The sequence below is a fragment of the Malaya genurostris genome, chromosome 2 (genome assembly GCF_030247185.1).
Source record: "Malaya genurostris strain Urasoe2022 chromosome 2, Malgen_1.1, whole genome shotgun sequence".
Taxonomy (NCBI): Eukaryota; Metazoa; Arthropoda; class Insecta; order Diptera; family Culicidae; genus Malaya; species Malaya genurostris.
In genome coordinates, this window is record NC_080571.1 from 282,351,196 (window position 1) to 282,368,124 (window position 16,929).

At 37.0% G+C, this 16,929-nt stretch overlaps 1 protein-coding gene across 1 annotated transcript in view; it reads right to left on the reverse strand.

Annotated features, from left to right (window-relative positions):
- LOC131430312 (metallo-beta-lactamase domain-containing protein 1) overlaps positions 1-9,973 on the reverse strand; it is a 280,028-nt gene extending 270,055 nt beyond the window's left edge. The window contains exon 1 of the mRNA XM_058595185.1: positions 9,195-9,973. Coding sequence (XP_058451168.1) covers positions 9,195-9,366 — 172 coding nt within the window. The 5' untranslated portion in view covers positions 9,367-9,973. The remainder of the gene's footprint in view (positions 1-9,194) is intronic.
- Positions 9,974-16,929: the final 6,956 nt, after the last annotated feature.

A 16,929-nucleotide genomic window follows, 5' to 3' on the forward strand; every position in this document is an offset into this window, starting at 1 on the left:
CTTTCAGAGTTGGGTTTTGGCGAGAGAACAAAATCCTTCTAGAATTCTTAAAATGTACGCTTTTCACTTTGGAAAAACAAAAACATTCTATGCCTCTAGTGACTGAGATGATCTAAATTTGATTATCCTATCATCGACACTGAACAGGCTCTTACGAACTCTGGAAAACCAATTTCAGCTGTCAAAGAAGGAAATCAAATACTCCTTGCAAACGGTGGATAAAATGAAAGTCGACAGCTCTGTCGATTTTGTGAATCCTATTGAAATCAATACCAAGATTACTACACAAGTATTGTCACAATTTGACATTACTGAGACAAATTTTAGTGAAATTAGGGAAATTATTGGCTGGCAACTAAAAACACGGCCCCTAAGATTTCATAAAAAAAATTATCAAACATGTTACCTGATGTTACTTTTACCATTATGCATACTTATTCTGAAATTTGAAGAAAAACACTAGAAAAGGTCCTAAGTGCAAATGACAGTTCCTCTTTCTTTACTCTTTCTTTCGATTATTATGGTCCTATAGGCAATCATTCTATCTTACACTTTGCATAGAATAACGACTGAAACTATCAACTTTCGATCTGCTTTTAAAATATGTTTTAAAATACTGTAGTAATTGAAAAAGAAAATAAACAAAGGCAAACTGTCATTTGCACTTGGAATCTTTTATAATATTTGTCGATATTTAATAGAAATCCAGCAGAAGTATCCAAATTATCCTTATTTTTCATTATGAGCATTCATTGTGCTGTTATTGATGCCAACTAAGAAAGCGCTTATTGAATTAAAATTTCTGAGGTCTTGGCTCCATGTTCAATGGATTGTGTACCATTGAACCAGTGAGGGACAATAAGAAGTTTCAAAACTTGTACTGAACTTCTAGTTCAAACACAAAATGGCCTTCATCTTTTCATTTGTTGTATCAGTAAAATCATGATGCTGAAAATCGTTACTAAGATTAGGACTAGTCAATTTTCCCGGATTTGCACTAAAATTCCCAACTTTTTCCCGGTTTTTCCCGATAAAACCAAATTCCCGCCTTTTTCCCGGTTTTCCCGATTTTCCCGATCACTTGCCACCCTGATAGTAATACCCTCCTAATTTAGCCATGTGTCCAGAACCTTAATTTTCACTACCTTTTTAATACGCGACATTTTGAAAACGCAGAATTTCAACCGCACAAACAAGTAAATAAACGAAACCCGACACTGTGCGCGGCATGCTGTGATCTGAGCATAAAAAACCATCACAAATACATGCGTACACCACAAATGTATGTGGATAGCTTATTTTCGATACACTCCTTACTGCCCATCAAGTAGAACAAAAATTATTAAAATTCTCCGGAAATCGAATCATTATTTTACAATTATTACGGTAGAAATGATCAATCAATTCAACATCCTATCGATCAAACATTGGGTAAGCAAAATTGCAGTCAATAGAGACACAACGAAATATAGCACATTATTTCTCAACCGGAGAAATAAAGAGAGATTGACTGCTAGGGGAATGGTTCGATAAATTTTTGCATCCGAAATTGGATCACGAGGGATCGACTAAAATGTGAACCATACCGGTCGTGCACAGTCAGATCAAATACCAAGTTCTTTTCTACCGGGAAGCTTGCTGAGTTGTGTATCATCATATCCACAGTAGTTCAGTTGGCAGAACGATTCGACTTGTAACTGTAAGCATGCCGTGATTAGTGACGGGCAGTGTCCTATTTTGGCTGCTAAAAATCTCCGGCATACCGGATTTTCCTGCCATAGACGACGGTTTTGAAGGAGTAAGCGATATATTAAAGGGAAAACATCGCTCTGATTGGTCAATCGATACAAAAGCTACGAAGCTCTGATCTTGTGTCATGCAAGCTCGGGTGAAATTCCATGTTATGTCGTTTCACCTGAGAAATTGACAACTACTCCAGGGTAAATTTTAAGTGCCTATGATTAATTTCTAATTCATATAAGATGAACTCGATTGATAATGAGAAAAAGTTGATCGCTTCAACCGAAATCGCAGAATGGTAGAGAAACTTAAAGCTCTAAAATTAACTGCTTGCATACAAAACTTGAACACAAGCTTGGCGGAGAGAAGCATAAATATCGAAATCGCAAGTATGTACAAAGATATACACTAAGGTCTTTTTTATGCGTTTTAATGCGACTTTTTCTATAAGAAATTTCAGAGCCATGCAGTTTTTTAAGCGAATTTTCAGAGTTATGCGGTTTTTTATGCGAGTTTTCAGAGTTATGCGGTACATGAACTCGCATAAAAAAGACTTCAGTGTAATTGCATACATTTGGGGATTTGGCGATATCTAGATATGTATTCTGGTCCTGAGCACTGGATTTGGTTATCGAACAAATTTTCTGGATCAGAATACTGAATCTGAACCGTGGATTCTGGATTGAGATTCTTTATCCGGAAATGGATGAACTTGAAGCAGAATTCAGGACTTGAATTAGGAGCATGGGTCTGGATTCTAGACCTGGACCGAGATTGTGAACCTGAACTCTTCACAGAGACCTTAACCTAGATTCCGAACCTGAATTCGGAACATAGACTTGTTTTCGAACTTTTGACAGAGTTTCTGAAACTAAGCTTTGAACCTAGACTGTGCACGTGAGTTCCGTGCCTGGATTCGTGACCAGTATTTTGCCATTGGACTGTGAATTTGGACTGGATTCTGGCCCTGAGTTATCTAAGACTCTTAAATTCTAAACTTGAACCCGACTTATTGACAGAGATCCTAAACCTAGACCAGCTTTCTGAACCCCAGGGCCCGACAAGTTTTCTAATTCTTAATACTGAATCTGTACATGGATTTTGAACCAGAATTCTGACAGAAAAATTAAGAAGCAGAAAACTGCACTTGGATTCAGAGCATGGATTCGGAGTCTAGATCTGAACCTAGTTTCTTGACTTGAACTACTGGCGTAGATTTTGAGTCTAAATCTGGAGCAGGATTCTGGATTCTAAACACGATTTTTTACTCTGATAGTTTGACATGCACCAGAATCGTGAACCTGGAACTTGATCCTGATTTTGGATTCTGAACCTGAACCTGGATTCCAAGAACTCTGTGCTTGGATTCTAGGTCAAAATTTTGTAGCCTGATTAAAGACTGTCCCAGAAAGCATGGACGCAACCAAAAACCGCTGCCATTTCGCAATGGTTCAGAATCTGTCTGTCTTCACTAACCACTTGTGCAGTTGTTTATTCGTTTTCATTAGTTCGTTTCGAAATGCTTGGACGTTCAGCAGAACAACGTCGAAAAATTGTGTACGAATGGTGCACAGAACGCGGACTGTCACTGAGAAAGATAGCAAAAATGGAAGGAGTAAGTGGAAAAGCAATGCGAAATGCAATCAGGAAGTTCGGTGAGGATAACACCTTTGACGATAAACCGAAAACGGGTCGAAAAAAGGTCCTGCTAACCCTCAGTTGGATAAACGTATACTGAAGGCGTTCGAGCAAAAGAAGGAGGTTTCAGTTCGGGATGTGGCCAAAAAAGTGGGCACTTCGACGTCAAATGTTCTTCGTGCTAAAGAACGTTTGAATCTTCGAACCTATAAAAAGCAGAAACAACCAAAACGTAGTCCGAAACAAGAAGCATCGATCAGGCCGAGGGTTCGAAAGCTGTTCAATACGATTCTTGCTGGAAATTCGAACAGCATAATCATGGACGACGAAACCTACGTTAAACTCGATTACAAATCCTTGCCGGGACCACAATATTATACGGTGCGAAGAGGGCAAGTAATAACCAGTCCGAGGCATCGATTGAAGTCGAAAAATTTGGTAAGAAAGCTATGATCTGGCAAGCAATTTGTAGCTGCGGCAAAATTTCGAAACCCTTCATCATCACTGCTTCAATGAACAACGAAACATACATCAAAGAATGTTTACAAAAACGACTTTTACCCATGATTCGAAGCCACAAGGATCCTGTTGTCTTCTGGCTAGATCTTGCTTCATGCCACTACTCGAAATCAACGGTAGAATGGTATACTACCAAAAATGTCACTTTCGTCCCAAAAGACATGAATCCACCAAATTGCCCACAACTTCGACCAATTGAGTAATTTTGGGCATTAACGAAGGCACATCTTAGGAAACATGTCTCGGCAGCCGAAATCATTCAACAGTTTGAAAAAGATTGGAAAAAAGTGTCAAAACTTGTCGCCAAGAAGTCTGTACGGAATTTAATGACGAACGTTCGCAAGAATGTGCGCCAGCTAGTCTACAATGGCTAAGTAGCAAATGTTGAGAATAATATTCTGTTGTTGTAGTCTAATATTATCAGTACATCGCATAAAATTTGAATATCTAACACTTGTGAATTATTTACAGCGAAATTAAAGTGCGTCCATACTTTCTGGGACATTCTTTAAGGACTTTAATCCTGGATCTCAGTTCTGCACCAGCATTCTGGATAAAGATTTTGATCTTGCATCTGTACTCTGATCCTGAACCAGTATTCTCTGCTTGGATTCAGAACCTGGATCTGAATGACCTAACCTCTGAATATGAATTTGAGATCTGAGCGAAGAATCTGAATTCTGAACCTAAATTCAGAACTTCGATTATGGACCAGAATTCTTAGTCTGGACCTGGATTCTAAAACTAGATGCTGGACCTCAACTCTTGACCTATGGATATGAACTTGGACCTAGATTCTGGACCATAATTCTTGACAGAATTTTTACCTGAACCTGGAGTCTTGAGCTGGATTCTGGAAAATAATTCTCAACCTGAACTTTGATTTTGGTTCTGGGCCAGAATTCTGATCCCGGGTTTGGATTCGGGACCGGAACTCCTGACAGAGTTTTTGAACCTGAAACTAGATCCTGAACCTTGACTCTTCACCTAAATTCTGGACTTGAATTCTGGACCTAGTTTCAGAACATGGACCCGAGCGAAAATCGGGATCCGAAATCTGGGTCTGTATTTTGGAATTTCTAGGCTTGAGCTCATGGATTTTTAGATTTCCGTGACCTGAATTCTGAACAAGGACTTGGATCTAAATTCCTGAAGAAATTTTGGATCCGAACCTAAATTCTGATCCGGGAAGTAGGATTCTGGACCTTAATTCTGTATTTGAACAAGAATTTGGACTCTAATTCTGAAAATTCAACAGAGATCCGAGGCATAACCCTGACTCATGAATGTGAACCTGGACCTGAATTTTCTTTTTGTATTTTGTATGGATTGAGTTTGGAAAAAAGACATGATTTGAATTTTTAATGAAACATTTAATCTTTTTTACTCATTCTTATTTGAACAATTTTGGGCCGTAACATCACTTAACCATTCATCTTCTCACTTTCAATCTCTTACTATCAAATCTCACAAGCATTTAATGAATTACTAGTCACATCATTCTTACAACTAAAAGATTAGCTTGATTCTGGATTGTATTCCACAGTGATACACTTAAAAGTTTTCCACATTTACTCAGGGATTTCAGAAAGATTTCTTATATCTAGCGAAGACCACTATCACTATCAAAATCGGTCCAGACTCTTTATTTTGCACATACTCATACATACATAGACATTTGCTCAGTTCGTTTTCCAAAATTAGAGCGAACTCTAAACCTAATTTTTATATTCATAAAAAAGATTTTCAATACATCGATGAAAGAATGAGAATTGAAATTCTGCTGATGCTCCCTGAAGACGTTAGTTTGGTTTCGTCTTGTCACAGAGAAAAGAGTGACGTTGGTAATTATGCTCTCTCATTTTTTCGATGAGAAACAAAAATGCTTCGTCTCTCTTCGTTTGTTCTGGTATCGGTCATTTACGAATGAGACAGTAAAACATTGAAAATGAGACTGTTGTAATGGTTTCTTTCATTGAGAATGCGTGACAATTTTAAGCTCTGATTGAGACTACTGTGCACGTTGACAACACACACACGGACATTTGTTCAGTTCGTCGAGCTGAACCGATTGGTATATGAAACTCGGCCCTCCGGGTCTCGGAAAATTACTCTAAAGTTTGAGCGAATTCTATACCTATTTTTCATATTTATGAAAAAAGATAAAAAACGTAACTTAACCAAACTGTGGTATATTTTGAAATGTTTATTAAAGGCTTTTGTCACACATTTGCATTGAAGAACCTTGTTTTAATCCACCTAGTGGCGTTCTGATGCCTTTTCCATATTACTTATATTTTCAAAAAACATCACTTGAAGATTCTGTCAAGTTTTTTTTTCAAACCCCAATAAAATCTATTGCGTATAAACTACCATAAATTTTTCAATTTGTAAACAGTTATGTCAAGTTAATATAGATTTGAATGTGGCAACTCTGCACGCTATAAAAAATTGAATAAAGCCTGCTGTGTGCTTGGCGGTGGTGTTTTCCTCTTCCGTACCAGCACGTACCGATGCGTACCGGGTTTTCATCATTTTGTATGACAGTTTGAAAGTTTTGATACTCATCGCCCTATAATTTCGGAACCGGAAGTCGGATGTGGATAAAATTTCACAGTCTTTTTTAAGCCAATTAGAGCTTTAATTTGAATTATGATCGGTTTAACCGTTGCTGAGATCTCGAAGTGAGTTCCGTTTTTGTAGCTTTTCTTCACTATTACTAGAGCATTCGGAAGCAAAAACCGGGGACTAGTAGTCCCAAAGTAGAACACTAACTAACAAGATCTGCCAATTTGATTAATTTTACCATTAAGTTTTATACAACAGTCACTCAATTTTTCACTCATCGCACTGTAATACCGGAACCGGAAGTCGGATCTGGATCAACTTTTCGAGGACATTTTAAAGAATTTCAAGGCCTTTTATCTACATATCAGTTTGTAATTTTCCGAGCAAATTGAATGCGCATTTTCTCATAGACTTGCACATATTGCCTTGTAATTCCTGAACCGGTAGTCAGATAAAAATAAAATTCAATAGCCATTGGACCATAAGACCTTTCGTTTGAATCTAAGCTTGTGAAAATCGGTTCAGTCATCTCTGAGAAAAGTGAGTGACAGTTTTTTTCATAATTTTGGTGCATATCACCCTGTAATTCCGGAGCCGGAAGTCGGATCGGGATAAGATTCAATAGCGATCTAAGGAACCATAAGATCTTTTGTTCGAATCTGAGTTTGTGAAAATCGGTTCAGCCATCTCTGAGATAATCGAGTGACATTATTTGTCACATACACACACAAATGAAAGGTAGATCGCAGTTGAATTTTATCCCGATCCGACTTCCTGTTCCTGAATTACAGGGTGATATGCACAAAAAAAAATGAAAAAAATGTCACTCACTTTTCCCTGAAATGGCGCGACCGATTTTCACAAACTTAGATTCAAACGAATAGCAACCCCTGAATGTTTAATTTCTTTTTGCGGTTAGCATGCCGTCAATTCTTTCGGCACGTCAGGATAGACATTGGGCTTCGGCGTTAAAAAGTGTTTTTTCCAAAAGCATTAATTTTATGTCTGCCCAGCGAATTTTGTTGATCCGTGGGTTTGCATCAGCAGTTCAACATAATCTGACGATGCACTGATGAGTCGAAGACGAAACGTAAGCCTATGAAGTCTATTACCTTTCTATAGAGAAATGCAAAACGAAACTTTCTTCATTTTCTAAGAGACGACTGAGTAGGCTGAGTCACAAATTTAAACTCAAAGGAAAAGTTTTACAGTCTCATAGACTTGATATTGGTATTGATTTTTCCTCACATACGACTTTCGGTTCCGGAACAACAGAGTGAAGTGTGTTTAAAATTTATACCATCACGTATAGCGAAAATGCAAAAGAAATCGAATCATTCCTATAAACTTGACTCAAAACTGTTTACAAATTGAAGAAATTTAGCTAGTGTATGCTCAAACAACCTTTTTTCTTTTATTTAAGATTCAAATTACTGTTTTTTGAAGAATCCTTTAGTAATATTACATCACTGGGTGGATTAAACCAGTTTTTTTTTTGAGAAACAGTTAAATTAATCAACATTGAGCAAATAATGTGAGTTCAAATGGTAATAAATTCAGTGGTAACGAATAATAATGTTACTTCAAACTATATTGAATCCAGGGGGCGGACGCTTAGAGCAGTGTTTCAATCACAACTTAAGGTTCTACTTACAATTTCAGAAAAACAGTAATTTTTGAAAAACGTTAAAGCAGCTTCCTCCACTCTTCAAAAAAAATACATCAGTTTGTTTAGAAAACAATGTTCCAAACAAACTGATATTTCTCTTTTGGATTTCCGCTCAACGACTGTGAAGAAAACTGCTTTTGCGTTCTGCAACAATGGTCGTTTTTCTCTGTTTGTAAATGGCCCCTTAATTCACACGTCAATAAGCTCAGACACTTAATATTTCGCATGAATAGCACAATTGAACACAATCGATCTCTTTCTGAGGCACAGTACGTTGCGCTCTGGGACACATTTGTTATCGATGTAATGCACAATACCTGCGACAGTGATGACACAAGTGTATCAATTCGGTTTTCACAAACCCGAAACCATTTGTATTAGGCGACTCACCCTTGATTGAATTACACTCTGAAAAAACGAATCAATGAAGCACGCGATAATCGCATATCAGTCCCATATGGAAAGTCGGCATGTTTAAATTTTATTTTTGAATTTCTATATTACAAAAAGAAAAATTTATGATCCTGTGATACGAACTATTTGTAGCACATCACACATACTTTATTGTTATATTATTGCAGTTTGAACTGTAATATTTTTTTTTGTATTTTACTGAACAAATCAGTAAGAATAACCTGCCAATTCCAAAATAGCAAAAATCCAAATCGAACATCTAAAAATCATAAATATCTTGTACGAAAACGTTCGTCTTTTATCATAGCAATATTGTATAAGTTGAATACAAAGTTACAATATTTTCCGACAGCATGAATGTACGAACCGTGACTCTAACACGAGCTTCTTGCCCTAGTGAAACTAATTAGTGGGGAAATTGAACTGCGATAAGTCTGAATTGTTGACATGCACGTAATACGTTTTGTGATTGCTTTGCTGGCACCTTCCCTAATGGACACGTAGTGTATTAAATACAATTAATTGTAAGCAAACCCGTTTTATGATACTGTTAGAAGTTAATGAAACAATGATCTTCTCGACCCAGCCGTTGAACTTGAACTTCAGACCATCTCCCGAAACAGTGGTTCTACGGACCCATACTTACTTTGCAAAAGTAGATCGCCATCCCAAGGGGTCATAGTGTCCACTATGATGTTGCAATCGTGACTCTTGATCAAGGTGCAGGTGCAGTTCGCAATCATCACCGAGTCGTCACCGTCTTCAGTGTACGAGTAGCCCTCGTTCAGCACGATGATTTCGTTCAACTTTCCGTTCATTCTCGACGTTTCTGGCCAGCCCAAGTCCACCCAACAAATTCAAACCGACGACACAGTCAAACAATGTTTGTTGTCTTTGTCCTCCCGCGGTGTTAGTGCTTTCGCACACCAACGACACGCAGATGACGCACCTTTCTCAATGCAATGGAGAACGTGGGGGGGAGGGTAAATTCCAAGATTGGAACGGGAATCCCTCGCCCGGCTTGGGCCGACGTTTCCCAACAAAACGGCGTCACCGCAATCGGCTCCAACTGACCATCCGGATGTCAAGCTTGACAAGGATGGGCCAGTAATAGTACGCGTAGCTTGTCCCGGGGTCTTCTGGTTCAACTAAAACCGAACATTCCAGACTTCATTCCGTGCCAGCTGGTCAACCTCCCGCGAAGGAAATTTTTCTTCATTCATCACTGCTATCAAAACAGCACTTCACTTTCTTAAAAAAAAATCTTCACACTTTTCACTGCTTCATAGTACACATTCCACAACTCCACAACCGAAGTCCACCTTAATTCCACTAGCGGTCGGGACAAGCTACGCGCACTTTTACTCAGGCAAACGCTCGCGACGAGCGACCAACCTTGACTGAACGTGAATCGGGATCAAAGTTTCTCGAGAAGGCGCACGCCGTAGAAAGATTTTGCAACGCCATCCGTGGAATAAGGATATCGCTCCCGAGTGCACCAACACAGCCTCGAAACGCGCGAGACAACGAAAATTTATGCGCTCTACGCAAGCACCAAGGATTCGTGGCCCCCCTTATCGGAGGCTACTGTCGGCCTGCTCTTTCCCAAACAGCAACACCGCTTGGCAGTTTCGTACTACAGTTGCGCAAAATTTCGCAGTCTGTACTCCGCGCTCTCGTCACAACACAACAAACGCTCACTTCTCTTCACCCCGTGGATGTAGGACGAGGGAGATGACGGCACTCTCTGCGAAGGAATTTTCCGACTATGGAAACGCCAAGCAGCAGTTTTCCTTTTCGGTTGTGATTGTGTGCGTGTGCGTGGCTCGGTACCGTAACTGTTTTGCTTATTTTGCCAAGCAAAAGATTTCACTTCACCCACAACAAAAAAAAGGATTCAACTTTCCGGCCTACAGCATGCTTGAATACAGACGGATCATTTTTGTTACGGACTAAAGTGTCACCTCATTTCAATCGAATTGATTCATTTTGGTTAGTTTTTCTAAAACTGAAACACATAATTCAAATATGAAAAAAATAAATTTCCACTCTCTTCAAACCATACTACATCAAGCCTGAATGGGTTTGTTTATTTCCGATAACTTTCGTTATCACATAACATTCATTCAAGTGAACATGGATGAACCATAGCCATGTAAATCAGTGATGCCATTTATACAGATTTATCTGCAATACACAGATTTTTACAAGCACATTCCTGAATGTAATACAGAATCATACAGATTTCACAAAAGTAGTTAGAAAAAACATTGCCGTTTAACATGAAACTTTGTCAAATTAAGAGCACTAAGACTTGGCGTTTGCATTCCATTCCATTTAAGGCGTTAGCATTCCATATAAACTAATGAAGTCAATATTTTGAAACTAGATAAGAAAATACATGGAATCGAAATTCAATTTGTGTTGTAAAATATTTTTATAAAATTTCTTCGTTGTATATTCTTGTGAACTTCGAAGATATGAAGAATGAATGCTCATTGAATGTCTCATTTTATAACCATCTTTTAACATCATTTCAAACCTGGCATCTCGGGTGAATGCAAACTTGCGTCATGGCCCACGCGGTGGAGTTTATCATTCAAAAACGATGAAATGTTCATAGTACTAACAAAAAAAGAAAAACTTTGAAATTTAATACACTACAAATATAATTTTTGTAATACGATGATTTGAATAGGTTTCAATTTCTATTTTAAGCTAATTTGTTTCTTTTTTTAATTTACTCTTATGTCACTGTCGCTTGATGCCAAACCTAACACTGTTTCCACTCTAACTGATGTCAAACGGTATTTGTTTTTTGAATCCAGTTTCGAACCAAGTTTCAACGTAGCTTAACTGGAAATCGTCTTACAAGCCAGCTGTCGTCTGTTCGAGCCCCGACCTGGAAGGATTCTTAGTGTCAGTAGGATCCATAGTACTAGCCATGCAATTATTCTGTACACTAAGAATCGGCTGCGAAGTCTGTTGAAACAGAAAGGCCAAATTCCACCACAGGAATGTAATGCCAAGACTTTGCTTTAACTGGAAATCGTGTCAGTTTCTAACCTGCTTCTTATATCGGGTTTGCTCACAATCCCGTTGCTAAGAGCGAATCTAACTCAGTATCGTGAAAAGTGTTTGCTTGATGAAACTATTCTGAATCAGTTTCAGTTTTTCTCAAGCGAAAACGACATTAAATTTCTTCAATTACAGTAACCGTAAACTAGCTTTCACCTTTCACTGATTTCACTTCTCTTCCATTTCTAGCGAATTCATTTTCATCCTTGACAGTTCAGCGGTACTGTTTACAAATAAGCTTAAACAAAAATCGAAGAACACATTTCAAACAATCATCTTTACACTTGGCACTAGTCACTTTTATGTAATGAATCTCAAAAACAAACCGTATCAAATCGTGAGCAAATGTTTCAATACTTTATTTAGGCGACATGGACCGTAACTGCTCTCATCCAATTTGTCAACAGACAAACAAAAAAATCTCTGTTTACAAACAGTACTGCTGAACTGTCAAAATGTGTTCATCCGATTGAGGTTAGCAGTGACGGTAAAAAACCTAATTGTATCGATCATACTTCTCCCAAAATGCAGTCTGTCGAGAAATTGAAGAGTTCACCCTTAGTTCCTGTAGAAATATTCATTTTCTAAGAAAAATTAGAAGCAATTACACAGATAAAAATATTTACATCTATTTTCATGCACATATTTAAAGCAAGGAATTGAATATAAAGTTACTTCTCAGGTCTTAATTTTACAATATACTGTAAAAGCGAAACAAAGCGTAAATTGAAATATGCTATGATATTCATTTGAAAATATCAATGCGTTCCCATTTACTTTTACATCGATGATGGTTTTCAATCAAATTTTTGATTTAAGTGATGTCTTTTCAATAGTATCATGTCGTGTATATTTCATTTTTTTTCTGTGTAGATGAAATCCAATATAGAATAATTTTATTTGAAGATTTGGACTCCGTAAACTTAAGAGCAAAACAGTAGCTTGGGGTCAATAAAATCTAAAATAACAAACCCAGTTTATTGATTCGAATAGATCTACAGTCAAATTTGAAAATCGAGTAAAACGCTGATGTTGCCAGATATTTTGTAATAATTTCCAGATTTAAATTCCAAACCAGACATAAATTATGCATCTGGAACTAGAACACTCATGAACATGCCCTAATCATATGGATGTTTTCGAAGCGATTGTAAAGATTAGAGTGTGAAAATGTCAGGAAATTATGTTCAAAGACGTTCCGAAATCTAAAATGGCCACTTTCGGTTTATCGATATTCGTTGAAAACCTTTATAAAATAGATATTATCTAAACAGATTTGATGAGTAGATACCGGAAAAACGATGTTTGAAGTGGTTCTAAAATCCAAGATGGCGTCTTCCGGTTTATTGTTTTTGCTTCGATTATAGAGGTTTTACACATAAGGTCGTTCGCCTCTCCGGATCACACAAACTTCCTGGTCCTATGTGCGGGGTTGGGAAACGAACCCAGGTGGGCAGCGTGAAAAGCATCGCGTTTACCCATCACGCTATATCCAGCCCCTTCCGATTTATTGATATTACTTAAAAATACCTACAATATGGGTATTTTCGGAACTGGTTTGATGAAAAGATGACGATGTTTGAGGTGGTTCTGAAATCCGGGATGATGACTTCCGGTTTATTGAACACTTACAATAGGAGTATTTTCTGATCGAATTCGGTGAGTAGATGCAAGAAAACGATGTTTGAAATGGTTCTGAAAACCAAGATGGCGACTTCTGGTTTATTGATATTCCATAAAAACACTTACAATATGGGTATTTTCAGAACGGGTTTCATGAAAAGATGCCGGAAACAATTTTTGAGGAGGTCTAAGATGGCGACTTCCGGTTGTTTGATGTTCCTTAAGGTGGTTCTGAATTTTATTCACATTTCCTGCATCTACTTATCAAACCCGTTCCGAAAATATCCATATTGTAATATTTTTTAAAGAATTTCCTTGAACCGGAAGTTGCTATCTTGTATTTTTATATGAACTTAAACATCGCTCTCCGGCATCTACTCTTTCAATCCGTTTCTAAAATAACCACATTGTAAGGGGTCTCAAGAAAAATCAATAAACCGATATGCGCCATCTTGGATTTTAAAACGAGTTAAGATATTGTTTCCCAGCTACTATTCGTCACATCAGTTTCTAAAATTTCAAGCATTTAAAATAAGAATACGTATTTTCGTTTTGCAAAAACCTTCTTTTCGAAGTAAATTCGAAAAAAAGTTACGAATACTGCGTAAAAATAGAAATTTGTGTGTACATGCATGAAAATGACATTTGAGGTCGTTTCAAAAATTCAAGATGGGTACTTCCGGTACAATGATATTATATGAAAATAATTAAAATATGAATGTTTTGAACCGGGAAACATGCATACCGTAGGATATTGCCAAATATACCATATATCAATATGGATCACTCTAGCGATTCACGAGAGACATCACACTGAAGTGCGGTGGCAAAAAAGGTTACTAATACACTACAATTTTTTTAATGCACATATGACAGCTTTCCCAATCAAGTACACTGAACCAAACTGCTTCAAATATATGAAATATTTCTCGATATTCACTGCAGGAAAAAATAATCTGTAAATGAAGTTTCAAATCGAAATCTGATACTAACTCGGACAAGAACATTTTGTTTTTATAAAAATCCCTATTTATATAAATATGTGTGAATCTAGTCTTTATGTTAGTTCCAGAGTTTTACCAACATTTCCGAATTAACTACTACAATTTCTGGATTTGAAAAATTACGTTTATGGTGATATAAATATACAATATCAGGTTGTTTAATAGTTTAATTTAATAGCCTCAACGAAAGCTATCAATTAAAGTGAAAGTAATAAGTATAACTTGTTCTTTCGCTTACTGTACTGCACTTATCATACTATTTATTAACATTTTTTTCAGTGCTCAACAAACTTTCTATTTGTTGAATTTTGTCGTCTGTTGAATGAAATTCAATAACTTTTTAGAAAATATATATCGAAATTTCAAATTTTTACTAGGCATTTAGAAAAATGACAATTTTCTTTTACATTCTAACTTTCCCTGAGAGAAAAAAAAAGTGCAGTTAATTTAAATTCAATGTCATGAACGTAATGAAAAAAATATCGCAATAAAAGTAACTTGTAATACACCGTTCATTTCATTTTAATTTAGTTCTATATATCAGAAGAGATCTGTCAAACATTACCTTCACAGCCTATATTTAGGTTTCGTCTTTTCAGCACTATTCCTAACATTCGTGAGTTAAATACTACTTCATAACTCTTGAAAGTGATGACGATAGGTCTAAAAGAGCGTAATTCGACATTATTTATAGGCGATATTTACTTTCGTCAGAAAAAAAACACATTTAAATATGAAAATGTTCACACCTCTAAGTGGGCATCATGATCAATTATTTTTGATATTAGTCACTTCTTGGTGCACGCTAAACGCAATTGTTAAACATGACTGAACTAATAGCCTTTTCCGTCACGAGATGGTGTTACTGTGATGTCTTTTTCGATTTGTATTCAATTCGTTGAAGTGATCCATATTGATATATAATATGTTTTTTTATTTCCAAGAATATCGATAACAAAGAAGTCGCTATCTTTGACTTTGAAACGACCTTAAAACATCGTCTGATCATATTTCGACCGAAATTTAGTGCCTTAATTTGAGTTCAGAATTCCCGTATCCCGAATTCTCATTCTGGAACAAAAATTCAGAATTCCGAAACAAATGATATGAGTTCTAGATCTGGGTTTAAGAATTTGATTCCAGTTTCTGAGTTCATTACCCTTATTTAGATTAAGCTTGCTGGAATTGAATTCTGGAGCTGGGGTTCTGGAACAAGATTTTGGAACTGGATTCAGTGCTTCAAGTCAGGTTCGGAATTCAAGCTCAGTATTCAATTCTAGAATTAAATCTGGATCATGAGTTGTGAAAATGAGTTCAGTTCTGGAATTCTAAAACTTAACTTGAATTCTTGATATGGATTCCTGGATCTGAAACCTGAATTTTGCAACTGAATTCGGAATTTGTCCCACGCTCCGAATTCAGTTCCAGTCTTACTTCAAAATGGATGCTCCGGTAAAATTCTAGAAGCGAAGCAGTAAAAGGTGTACAATTCACACAATCAATCAACTAATATGAACGATTATTGATACTCGGAGGTGTGAAAGAAGCATGTTTGTTTTGTTCGTATTCACGTCCTCTAGTTATGCTTCTGACATTACCCACCCGCCCGAATTCAAAATTATTATTTCATTTTTACAAAAAAAAGCTTTCTTCCGGTATTCCTGGTATATTTAAAATATTACATGTTTTTTTTAATGTCTGCTGAATTAACCGGTAATTAAACATAATCTGAAATAAAAGTAATTGAAAAACAAACCAAACAAGTTTAGATTGTACACCCGAAAAACGAAACCATACCAAGAATCTATACCATGCATTGAGAAAAATTATAAAGCTTGCTTCAGATAGAATTGGAACAAAGACAATTTTGCACAGTTATTTATTACTGAATTCAAGATCTTTTTTTTATACAAATGTAGCGTTTTCTTCATACTTTTAAGAAAAAATACGGATAAAATTATTTGTCACGGTTTCGAAGGAAATCTCGAATTTTTCCTGTAACACGGCACATTAGGCGGCGCACACCTTCTTCGTCCATCGTTTTAGCTATCTTATTCCACCGGGTCGTCATCTGATTGATGTCTTTGACAACCTTTGCCTTGAGTCTCCTCTTCATGATTGCCCAGTGTTTCTCAATAGGGAGGAACTGGGGGCAGTTGAGTGGGTTAAGGAACAAACTGGACCCCTTTCTCTGTATACCATTCTTGAACGACTTTGCTGTAATGACAGCTTGCCAAATCTGGCCAAAACATTACGGGATTGTCGTGGGATCGAATGAATGGTAAAATTCGTTTTTGGAGACATTCTTTTTGGTATAGTTCCGATGTCATTGTCTTATTTGTAAGGAAAACATTAGTTTTTTTGCCACAGCTGCGAATGCCCTGCCAAATCATAAATTTTCTTGCAAATTTGTCGGCAAAAACAAATTTAAATTTGGCAGGAACATCCCCCTGAGCCATTGCCAAGTAAAATTTTTGACCTGGGATTTGCCCGAAGTCAGCCTTGACATAGGTTTCATCGTCCATCAGAAGACATCCGTCGAACTTGGTCAGCACCTGGTCATATAGTTTCCGAGCATGAATTTTGACCACACCATTATGTTTTATGGTCCGATATGACTGTTTGCTAGCTCGATACGACTTGATTCCTTCCCGGAGTCGAGTTCTCATCACGGTA